At 37.2% G+C, this 12,985-nt stretch overlaps 1 protein-coding gene across 1 annotated transcript in view; it reads left to right on the top strand.

The window, feature by feature from the left end:
• Positions 1 to 12,985, top strand: part of LOC128646016 (zinc finger protein 615) — a 53,767-nt gene that overhangs the window by 10,366 nt on the left and 30,416 nt on the right. The window contains exons 3-5 of the mRNA XM_053699408.1: positions 10,064 to 10,123; positions 10,836 to 10,983; positions 11,212 to 11,271. Of these exons, the coding sequence (XP_053555383.1) occupies positions 10,064 to 10,123; positions 10,836 to 10,983; positions 11,212 to 11,271 (268 nt within the window). The remainder of the gene's footprint in view (positions 1 to 10,063; positions 10,124 to 10,835; positions 10,984 to 11,211; positions 11,272 to 12,985) is intronic.

Here is a 12,985-nt window from a genome sequence, read left to right as displayed (position 1 = left end):
AAAATGATGAGGGGGTTGGAGAATGGTAGTATGAGAGATGATTTAATTTCTGATGGAATCAATCTTGTTGTTGAAGTGGCTGGCAAAATCTGGAGCTGAAAGAGAAGTGGTAATAGGAGGTGGGGGGGGGGGTGAAGAAGGGCATTATAAGTGGAGAACATATGTTTTGGGTTTGAAGAAAGAGTAGAGAAGTAATCCTGCGAGGAGAGGTTAAGTGAAGAATAATAAAAGGAATTTAATATGAAATTGTAGTGAAGAAAGTCAGCTGAACACAGAGATTTTCTCCAATGTTGCTCAGCAGTGTGGGAATATCTGCATAGCCAGCGTGTCAGAGGAGTATGCCAGGGCTGAGCTAGAGTGTGTGATTTTTGAGCTATGGTATGAGGTGCCAAACAAAGGTTTGAGAGAGTTTGAAAGATGTTGCTGAGCTAGTGACTTACGACAGACATAGCCTTGTATTTGTGTACAGAAGGGTCTGGGAAGTAACTTGTTTGTGGATATGTTTTTTTCATATAATGAATATATTTTCTCCACAATAAAATCTAATTACAAATCCAGGAGGAATGAATGTTTGTGTCCCAACAACAGTAGGAAGGCTGAACTAATGTAAGGTTTCTTTGACGTTTAAAACTAGGCAATAAGATTACATTTTTCATACTAGGTTAAAGGGACTGTAAACACCAGAATTTTTGTTGTTTAAAAAGGTAGATAATCCCTTTATTACCCATTCCCCAAATTTGCATAACCAACACAGTTATAATAATATACTTTTTACCTCTGTGATTACCTTGTATCTATGGCTCTGCAAACTGCCCACTTATTTCAGTTTTTTTGACAGACTTGCATTTTTAGCCAATCAGTGCTTGCTCCTAGGAGCTTCACGTGCCTGAGCTCAATGTTATCTATATGAAACACATGAACTAACGACCTCTAGTGGTGGAAAACTGTCAAAATGCTTTCAGATTAGAGTTGGCCTTCAAGGTCTAAGAAACTAGCATATATACAATATACCTCCTAGATTTAGCTTTCAACTAAGAATACCAAGAGAACAAAGCAAAATTGGTAATAAAAGTAAATTGGAAAGTTGTTTAAAATTACATGCCCTATTTAAATCATGAAAGTTTTTTTTTTTTTTACTTGACTGTCCCTTTAAAAAAAAAAAAAACACAATTCCATTTTTTATGCAAATCCTTTTAGCACTTTCTAAGATGTGCCAATTGGAGCTTTGTGTTAAGTATATTGTATTAGTCCCAAGTTGCTGAGCTACATTACTCTTTCATCTTGTAAAGGATTGTAACACATTTAAAAGGAATTTTCAAACAGTATGAGATTGTAATATAAAAGCTTTAATTATGTATAGTTAAAAACTTTGCAATATATTTCATTTTTTATTGTGTCCCCTTTTCCTCTAATTTAACAACATTATAAAGTAATGGATGCCACCAAGTTTAAGCTTGGAATTGTTAAACCAATTATCTAACAGGATTTTAAAACGGCCTTGTTTGCAATTTCTCTTTTATTGTCTGTCCCTAATTGTCATTAGATAAGGGAAACTTAAGTTTTAACATGGCTGCTTCTATTACTTTATAGAAACTAAACCTTTACACTTATATCTTCCATATTTAAACAACTAATAGAATTGTAACTCTACATATAAATTCCTTCACTCCCATTCCCGGACTCCTTCACCAGCCATGGCAGCTAAACAGAGAGAAAGGAGGACAAAGGTTGCTCCTGAAGTTCCCTCGGAAGTATCTATACCTGCAGCCTCCATTTTGCCTATAAATGAATTAACCAATGTACAGGCCCTAGTGTCTAGTATCTCTGAGGCATTAACCCCTAAGTTTGATGCACTAAGATCTGAGATCAAGCAAGATATTAACTTACTTAGACACGAGATAAAGTTATTCTCTAACAGATTAGAAGAGGCTGAACAGAGGGTATCTGATCTGGAAGATCTCACTTCAGCACAGGGGTCCAATCTTGAAACCAACAATGCAATTATTACTAAACTGCAAAATAAAATTGAGGACCTGGAAAACCGCTCTAGGCGCAATAATATTCGCATCATAGGGGTTCCTGAGGGAGGGCAAACCGAAGAATTAAACACATTTATACCTGAAATACTTGCACAGTTGCTTAAGATTTCTCCCAATCACCCACAGATAGTAGTAGAGAGAATACATAGATTGGGGAGACGATTAACAAACAGACAGGAAGATAACAGACCTAGACCGATAATTGCAAAGTTACTTAATTTCCAAGATAAGGTCACGATACTCCAACATTTTCGCAAAAATCAGCCAATTATGTATAAGGAAAATAAAATCTTAATATTTCAAGACTACTCAGTTGAAACATCTACTAGAAGAAGAAACCTGGCCCCAATCTGTTCAAAATTTATTCAACAAGGCTATCAGGCCTTAATAATTTACCCTTCTAAATTAAAAATCTATGTGAAAGGCGAGATTCATTTCTTTGACAACCCACAAGAGGCAGAAAAATTATTGCATCAATTAGATATTCAGGAAAAATAAAAAATTCATGGATAAGGTTCACAATTATAGATCTAAGAGCTTGTTAGAATGAACAGAATTATTTCTGTTCATTTTTTGTCCCCCTTTTTTTTTTTTTTTTTCTTCTTTTTCTCTTCCTTTTTTTTCCCTCTCCCCTCTCCTGTTCCCCGATTGGGTCTCCCCCCCATCTCAGGTGAATGATTAGTCCAGTTGACAACTTTAAGCTAGTTTCCTGGAATGTGGGGGGTATTTCAACTCCCATCAAAAGAAAAGCAATTTTAACCCACGCAAGGCGGCTTAATTCTGATATTGTCTTCTTACAGGAGACCCACTTAACTCAGGTGGAAACTTTGAAGCTTAGACAAGGATGGGTAAAAGAAGTCTATGCCTCATCAGGTACCGGCAGGAAAAGGGGGGTAGCCATATTAGTGGGAAAAAGGTTAAAAGAAGAAATTTTACAGGTCTTGACAGACCCTGAGGGGAGATATATATTTTTAAAGATTAAAATTGATAAGGTTGGGGGGCGTGTCCGAGCAGTGTACCTGATGGGACGCATTAACTATTAGCTCTAAAGGAACTCTCTATAATCCGCCGATTTAAGAGCCTTTAACAACTATAACACCTATACATTTTAATATACAAGAGTCACTGAAGCAGCGGTGATCATAATATATCATTTGTTTGTTGTTTTTATGATATTGGAGCTTTAGTTTGGACGAGCAAGACCTAAGGCGGCGGCCTACTAATAGGTAACGACCTCCCCCGGCTCCTCTGGGTAAACAGTGCAGGCAGAAGGTATCTGCCCTACTGACTTTACTTTTGCGATAACGCTTTGAGTTACCAGAAGTTATCCATTTGTGGACTTATATAACCCCCACTTTTGAATTCAAAGTAAAAAAGGCATACAGCGTTTAATACTGCATGGACAAGATGGCCACTTCGGGAGAGACAGAAGCACATGATAGCTTTCCAGCACGATGGCGCAAGTTTGAACTATTGTGCCAACAATTAATTGACAAGGCTCCGCTTGACAATCTTATGAAGCTCCTTACTCCTGCACCTGCCGATAATGCTGAAGAGTTTTCCCCCGATATGAAAGGCAAACAAGAGGAGCCCTCGGTAACCATCTTACCCCGTGAATCTCAGCAGGTCAGGTCGGCAGTGAAGATGACAGACGGCTCACACGCAGCAGCTCCGGAACAGACAAGCCCAACTGGATATGAGACTTTGGATCCACCCGGCAGGTCTATCTGGCTTCAGTGGAAGAAGGCGCATAACTTATTTGCGGTGGATGGAGGAGGCACCGGGGGGACCCCCAGGAGGCTGCAGCTGAGCTGAAATTACTATCCACGTGGGCAGCCACATTGGGCATCACGGATCTATACCGATTGCTCCCAGAACCAGCCCAAGCAATGCTGGACACTTTTCAATTACTATATGATCCGGAGACTACATATAGTACTTCTTTGCTTCTGCGGAACCACCCTCCTAATGCCCTGTTTAGAGACTTACATAATCTCGCTGGAGTAATCCCAAATGGGTAAATAAGGTCTAGAGGCATGTTATAATACAGAACTTCAACTGGTAAAATGCCATCTAATCTAGTTATCATGTTATTTGTTCTTAAGTCACTTGTTTATTAATAGGTTTGTGTTTGCAGCGCGTTGTAATTAGCAACTTCCACACACCACATGGCTCCACAAGATATCGTCTTAAGATATCAGTACTTTAGTATATTATTAATGTCATAGTGTTGTTGCTTTTAGATCGATGTCATAATAACACTTTGTCTGTTGGTCAGTTCCTGTTGGGGGTACGTGTTGGCCCCTGGGGGAACATAATAAGCAATAAAACCACACTCCAAGACAATACAGTATATACCCACAGATTGTCATAATATACATTAGCTTGGTGGCCAGCGGCCGGGGCATCGGGCGAAGTAGGTTATAATTTGCATTTTATAAAGAGTTGTGGGTTTCAATGTAAATAGTATTGGATAAAATGCATGAAGATTGTAAAATGTACTCTGACATTCTACCTGTGGACCACATATAACTTAAAGGGACACTGTACCCAAATTTTTTCTTTTGTTATTCAGATAGAGCATGCAATTTGAAGCAACTTTCTAATGTACTCTTATTATCAAATTTTCTTCATTCTCTTGGTATCTTTATTTGAAAAGCAAGAATTTAAGTTTAGATGCCGGCCCATTTTTGGTGAACAACCTGGGTTGTCCTTGCTGATTGGGCAGCCCCAATAAACAATTGCTGTCCATGGTTCTGAACCACAAATTTGCTGGCTCCTCAGCTTAGATGCCTTCTTTGTCAAATAAAGATATCAAGAGAATGAAGAAAAATTGATAATAGAAGTAAATTTGAAAGTTGTTTAAAATTGCATGCTCTATCTGAATCACAAAAGAAAAAATTTGGGTACAGTGTCCCTTTAAGCGTGCTGCAGACCATGAGGTTGTTATTAAGTTTTTAAGTATTAATCACAATTCTAATTCCCAGATCTGGAACACAAGGAGCAATAATTTTCTCCACATATATGGGGTTGTGTTATCACTCTGTATAACCATAAGCTATAGAGTATGCTAATAATATTCTTTTTCAGATTGATCCTGGATGGCTCAGTCCACGCCATCTCTTTTTGAATGCTTAACTCTTTGTGTGTGTTATATCTTCTTATTTTTGTTCTCCTTTTAATTTTTGTTCTTAATATGACCCCCTGGACTTTTATTAAGGTAACAGATAGGGTCCAAGAGTGACCTGCATTTGTGTTTTAAGGGGTCGAAAAATTAGGATTTTCACTATTTCTGTGCAATAGATGATTGCTGTATTGTTTTCTCTATATGATATGCTGTGCAATAGATGATTGTTGTATTGCTTTCTCTATATGATATGTATAAATTTATTTTTCCTCAATAAAAAAAAAATAAAAAAAATTGATAAGGTTGTTTTTTAACTCTGTAATATATATGCACCCAATATTATTGACCTCGAATTCTGGAACCAGCTCCAGGCCAAAATTCTTGCCTTTAGGGAAGGATATTTAATCCTTGGAGGAGACCTTAATATGGCCCCTCACTGTCCTTTGGATAGATTGAGGGAAAACAGGGAACAAAAAAAGAATAAAAAAGATAATCTAGAATCCAAATTACTGGCGAAAATAAAACAAAATTTGAATATTAGAGACATATGGAGGATTCAGAATCCTGATCTAAGGCACATAAGACTATGTCAAGAATTGATCTTTTTTTAATTGATGAAAGGTTGTGCACAGCTAAAGTAAGAGCAAATATTCTACCTGTTTTCCTCTCTGATCATGGACCAATCTCTTTGAATTTTCAATTAGCAGTCTCGGGGTCAGGCTCTGTGCGGTTTCACTTTCCCTCCTTCTTAGCATCAGACATAAAATTTAAAGTACATTTGAGGACAAAATTCGAGGATTTTGTTCAATGTAATAGGGAATACTGGGAATGCCCCCTAATTTTCTGGGAAGCAGCCAAAGCAGTTATAAGAGGCGAAATTATTTCCTATAGTGCAATGATTAGCAAAAAGCTAAGATCCAGAGAAAAAGAATTAAATAATGCGGTGACCAACTCGTACAATCGCCTACTTCTGACCAAAAACCCGATCAATTGGGCAAACTACATTCGAGCCAAAAACGATAAAGATACATTTGCAATATACATGAAACCCAGTCAGATTTAAAATTAAAATCCAAACTATATAGATATGGAAACAAATCTGGCAAATTACTTGCAAACCTGGTTAGGAACGACAGAAAGTCATTACTTATTGAAAAACTTCTTATTGATGGGAAGCTTTATACAGAAAGTACAGATATACATAAAGAAATGACTAAATATTACGAAGAGGTATATTCTCCGAGAAAATCTGATCTATCTCAGGCAGAGGATTTTTGGAGCAAAATTAGCTGCCCCAAAGTATCCGCAGAAGTAGTGGAAACCCTTAATACTCCGATAGAGTTGAAGGAAATAGAGAAAGCGATTTCTGAACTTGCCACTAATAAGGCCGCTGGGCCGGATGGTTTACCAAGTGAATTTTACAAGATGCTGTCGTTAGAGATTGCGCCCCACCTCAATAAGGCATACAATGCTATGTACACCCAGGGGGAACCGGTACCGAAAGCCTTCTCAGCATCTTATACAACTCTTATTCTTAAAGGTGGAAAAGATCCAGCACAAAGGGAGTCATATAGACCAATAGCTCTACTAAATGTGGACTACAAGGTCTTTATGTCTATCTTGGCCAAAAGATTGCAAGTGATATTACCAAATATCATACATAAAGACCAAGCAGGCTTCCTAAATTCACGGAATTCCTCAGCTAAAATTAGAGAAGTCTTAGTGGTAACAGAATACTTTTTTAATGCTGAAAGGGAGGAGAGGGAGGAAGGGGAACATACCCCAGACTTAGCTATTGTGGCAATTGACGCGGAAAAGGCTTTTGATTCTATACAGCACGACCATCTTTTCACCTCGCTAGGTCGATTTGGGTTCAAAGGCAACTTTCTTAAATTTATTTTAAATTTGTATACCCTTCCTTCCACTAGTATAATCGTCAATAACATTGTCTCTTCACAAATTGTGCTCAACAGAGGAACCAGGCAGGGCTGTCCCCTTTCTCCCCTCCTTTTCAATCTGTCTATTGAGTCACTGGCTATTAAGATTAGGTCACAGCTGCAAGGTGTTAAGATAGGTAAACAGGAGATGAAATTAGCCTTATACGCGGACGATATCCTTGTTTATCTGTCAAATACTCGAGTTAATATACCCAAGCTCTTACAAATTATTAACCAATTCGGGTTATTTTCGGGGTATAAAACAAACGTAAACAAATCAGAGATCTATTGGCTCCGAAAAAACAAAGACTCCTTCTTGAACAGCCCCTTTAGAATAGTTAAGGACTCATTTAAGTATTTAGGTATAGTAATACCTAAGAATCCACTTGACCTATATAACCTCAACATCCCTCCAATTCTGACAATATTTAAAGATAAACTAAGGACTTGGGAAAACCTACCCCTCTCTATATCAGGACGGATAGCCCTGTTCAAAATGGTACTTCTTCCTAAATTGCTGTATATATTACAGAATACTGCATTAATGCTATTTGATAGGGACATTCGAAGCCTAAACAGCTGGCTTAGAAGCTTCATATGGCAAACGAGAAAACCTAGGATAGCCCTGAATAAACTGACACAAGCCAAGATATTTGCAGGATTCGCATTACCTAACTTGCGGCTTTATAATCTTTCTTTCTTAGCACGTATTGCGGCAGACTGGATCTCCGGCAATAATTATGTTCTAAACAATGCATTGGAAGAGAGCATCTGCGATCCATACTTACCTTGCGCACTATTACATTGCGCTCCAAAGGACATGCCACTTAGAATCAAGAAAATTAAAGCGATTTTTAACCCATTAAAGGCATGGTGGAGGATAGGGAAGCTTCTTTCCTTTAATTGCAAAGTTTCCAAATATCTCCCCCTAAGGGGTAATCCATTATTTCAAGCTGGTCTAGACTCAGCTATCTTTAAAAAGTGGTATTCAGTGGGACTAAAAACGATAATACAATTTATCGATGAAGAGAATAAGTGTCTCAGAACATTTGAAGAAATTAAAAACAGCTTCAATCTCTCTAACAAGGAGTTTTATGCTTTTTTGCAAGCAAGGCATTATGTATCTGGGTTACTGAGGGAGGGTGAGTGGAACTGGGAGCTGGGCGACCTAGAGGACTGGCTTACATTAGTTAAGAAGGGCCGCATGTCCATCTCTTATTGCTACTATCTTGTAGGAGCTCAAGAAGGGAAACGTACTTTAGAGAAAATTGCTCAAGACTGGAGACTAATCATGGCACTAGAGCATGTTGACTGTAAATTCATTCAAAAATCCATTCACAAAGTGGCTCAGGCCACTCTCTCAGCAACATGGAGAGAAGCGCATCTTAAATTGATACATAAATTTCATTATACACCAGAAAAAGGGCATAAGCTTCAGAATCCGAATTTTCAAAAGTGTCCGAAATGTTCTCTGGTTGCAGCTGACATCATACACATGATGTTTAAATGCCCCCTGATTAGACAGTTCTGGCGTAAAGAATTTTGGATTAACACCTCTCTTAAGATTTCTCCCTTGGAGTTGTCAGCAAGCTTAATCATTTTCTGCTGCGACAATCAGGCAGAACAACATTTGAATGAAAAGATAATAAGTGTCTCCATTTTAGCAGCCAGATACCTAATATTTAAAAAATGGAAAACGAAAGAATTACCTTCGGTTGTAGAAATAAAAAATTACCTTAAAAAACAATTCATTTTAGAGCAACGTGATACGAACATCAACAATGAAAGTGACATCAGAAAATTCTTTGGTAAATGGGCACCATTTATTAAATCCCTCCCGATTACAGAAATAGAGTATATTATATTCCCCTTTCAAAACACAGAGCTGGTTCTACTGGGGCTTTGGTGAATGGATTGGACTCAGGAGAGTTGATGGGGGAGGGAGGAGGAGGGAGGACTGAGGAGGAAGATTCCTTCCCCTTATTATTTTTCTTTTTTTTTTTTTTTTCTCTCTCTCTCTGGTTTGTTTTGTTTTTGTTTTGTTTTGAGTTGCCAGTTCTTTTTTTATGGTTAGTAATTGTATGGAATTAAGATAATATAAGTAGTTAAAAAAAATACAAATAAAAATATTTCAACAGGATAACCTTAAAACTCAAGGATTAATAGAGTTAATTTATTTTCTTTTTTTTAGGCTATCAGAGGCCAGAAAAAGCTTAGAAAACATTAGAGGGTTTTATGTTTGTTCTTTCTTGTTTTACATTCTCTTTTGCTTATATGCAGGAATACTTGAATTGTCAATTGCTGGCCTAATTTACTTTACTTACTCTTTTTGAAATCAAATGTATCTGTTTAAACATGTTGAAATATACAATAAAAAATGAATATAAAAAAAAGAATTGTAACTCTACATACTATTTTCTACACATATTTGCTAAATTCCTAAAACATACTACAATGTCCGTTTAAAGTGGGGAAAGTTGACTTGATTGAGCAGTGTAGATGAAGGGTTCTAATTGCATCGTAACACTTTATTATACATTTTATAACACACATTTTTAGTAAATTATCAAATTAAGCTTCAAGCAGGTTTATAGCATTGCAGGGAATGGTCTAGATAATTTTTGTTCTCAATTCCAGTTTTCCGGCTTCAAAAACAGGTCAGATTTTCATTATTACCTTGAGTGAGGGCATATTAATAACCATGGTTACTGCTCAGTTGATAATTTCACCTGTGCTTCAGTTCTGATATCCTGAAAATCTGGCCTGTTAGGGCAGACTGGAATTGAAAAACCCTGGTCTAGATACTTCAGGTAGGATAAATAATAAATGTACAGACACCATGTGTTACTCTTTAAAGTAAGCCCAATTTGTTTTGGGATGGCATCACTTATATAGTGGGACGTGATGAAATGATAGTGTTCAGTGATTTAGATTCTGACAGGTTCCTCCTCATCCTTTAGGAATACACGATTGTGAAGAAGAATTTCGCCCACAGTAACATTCACCAGCTGACGGGAAAGGTGAGCTCTAATGGAGAATGTGATATTTTGCTAGATTCAGGGCACAGTTTCTTGTATAGCATAGTCAGTAAAGAAAGAGAGTCACTGTTTGGGGTGGCTGAATGTTTCTCAACATTCAAAAAATGAAACTTATTTTAACACATTTGTTTGTTTTGAATGCATGTACAACATTCTAACATTCATTTGATGCAATAGTATTTTTGCTTTCTTTTAATGTAATTTAAAAAAAAAATGTAATTTCTTTAAATGTATTGCTTTCTTTTAATGTAATATTTGATTCACATTTTTCTAACAATTTGATTTGAATTATGCAATATTTGAATTTGAAAAATTCAAATTTATATATTGGTATCTATTATGTATCAATTTACTAAATTCCCTACTACATGAACTATTGAACTTCTGAACAGTGTTTGTTAAATCGAATGTTACATTCAAAATTTTGGGTGCGGACATTCGAAAACTGTAAATAGGATTAGATTATAGAATTTTTAAGAATATTTGTTCTTATCAACATTTGATTATGTAAATTAATTCTAACATTCAAATATTAACACATTCGCTCATCTCTAGTCACTATGTGTATTTTCCTACCTTTCTTCTGTGTCTCTGCATGTTCTTAGTAACATATTGTGGGCTCTCCAGACTATGTCAGCAAATTGAGACAAAAATCCACCCTTTATCATCACTGAATTGGGTTTGTGCATTTCAGGTCCCTATAACGTGTGATGATGCTGCAGTGTATTTCTCTGTGGAGGAGTGGGATTATATTGAGGGACACAAGGAGCTTTACAAGGATGCCCTGAAACAGAATCTACAGACACTGAGTACCATAGAGATCTCAGAACACAAGAGCTCAGGTAATACTGTCTTTGAGGACCTTTAAAAAAAAAATGCATGGCATGAATTGTCAGTAAAACCACACACAATTACAAGATTATCATCACAGTAAATCCACTTTTATATAAAACATCTGCTTTCATAATCTAATTATTTTTAGCTAACAAACAGCAAAATGTATTGAGAAAATGTTGATTTTGTTGTTGTTTTTTTATTACAATTAATAGGGCAGTTTAATGTTTTTGCAGAACCAGAGTTAAGTAAGGAGGAAGAAGATGAAGTGGATTCCCATTCAGATTTCTGTGCAGGTGAATGATTAATTATATCCCACTTTTGAATACTTCTAGGAATCCAATACAGCTATTTTGGGTCCCAGTCCATTTGGGCTTGTGAAGATTTAGCGCAAAGTCAAGTATGGGCGTAGCTCTGAACGTAGTCACAAATATAGGGAAGAAAGCAAAGTCTGTTGCATTTGCCATGTGAAACTTAAAGGGACAGTAAAATGATGTAATTGCACAATTTGTCTGCAGTCTTCCAATAGATTAACATATTAGCAGTGTTTGAAGGTTAAAGACTGATGCCTTGTTTGCTGCAATTGTTTTACAATGGTCAAACTTCAGCCACCACTTTCCTCATTTGGATTTGCCAGTCATAACTAGAGTCTGAAGATGACAGGGCTTGACACTGTTATCATTTGGCATCAACAGGAAAGATAACGTTCACATTTCAACGTTAGGCTTGTGAAGTCTGCCATGTGCTCTTTTAATTTCAATTACAGGAAAAGTGTGCAAAGTTGTTTTACTATAAATAGTTAAAGATTTTATATTATAATGACTGTGTTTATTTACTGTCCTTTTAATAATAATGTTTTTACTCGTAAAAAGGAAACAAATAGAATTTTGAACCCCCTGTAATTGCGTAAATAATCAATAATTAAGTGATGGTAAACCCAAGCATAACAAATGGCTATCGGTCTAGAGGTGGAAACGTGACCTCATTGAAGAAAGCAATGTGACATGGGCGGCCGGAGGCACTGAGTTAGCGATATACTTGCCTTACAGATAGGGTGAGATTAAAGGGACAGGAAACCTGAAGTAAACAATCAACTATGGGTGTTAAGGCACTGTCAAAAGATCTCTGGGATAATGTTGTGGACAGGCACAAGTCAGAAGATGGATACAAGAAAATATCAAAGGCTTATCAATGCCTAGAAGCACAGTAAAGTCTATTAAGAACTGGAAGGTATTTGGTACAACACAGACCCTCTCTGGATCAGGACGTAGCTCCAAACTGGATGAAAGAGCCAGGAGGAAACTGGTCAGAGAGGCTACCAAGAGGCCCACAGCAACTCTGAAGCAGTTACAGGAATTTATGACAAAGAGTGGTCATTGTGTGCCTGTGGCAACAAAAGCACAAATTATTCACAAATGTGGTTTGTATGGGAGGGTTGCAAGAAAAAAGCCACTCCTCAAGAAAGGCCATATGCACTCACGACTGAGCTTTGCCATAACACAACTAGGAGATTCTGAGGCCACATGGAAAAAGGTTATTATGGTCAGATGAGACTAAAACTGAATTATTTGGCCTCAACACCAAACGATATGTCTGGAGGAAATCCAATACATCTCACCATCCAAATAACATCATACCCACAGTAAAGCATGGAGGTGGTAATATCCTGTTATGAGGGTGTTTCTCTGCAGCAGACACTGGAGCACTTGTCAGGATAGAAGGAATAATGGTATGGGGCAAAATACCGTCAAATTCTTGAGGAAAATCTGCCCTCTGCCAGGAAGTTGTCAATGGGAAGAAGGTTTACCTTCCAACATGACAATTGACCCAAAGCACACAGCAAAAATGACCACACCGTTGTTGAAGGAGAAAAAGGTGAATGTCCTTGCTTGGCCTAGTCAGAGCCCATACTTAAACCCCATTGAATATCTGTGGCATGACTTGAAGACTGCAGTTCACAAACGGTCACCATCAAATGTAACGGAACTGGAGCAGTTCTGCAAAGAAAAG

The sequence above is a fragment of the Bombina bombina genome, chromosome 1, assembly GCF_027579735.1.
Source record: "Bombina bombina isolate aBomBom1 chromosome 1, aBomBom1.pri, whole genome shotgun sequence".
Lineage (NCBI taxonomy): Eukaryota > Metazoa > Chordata > Amphibia > Anura > Bombinatoridae > Bombina > Bombina bombina.
The sequence above is the reverse complement of the archived record's forward strand: the minus strand, read 5'-3'. Positions and strand labels throughout refer to the sequence as shown.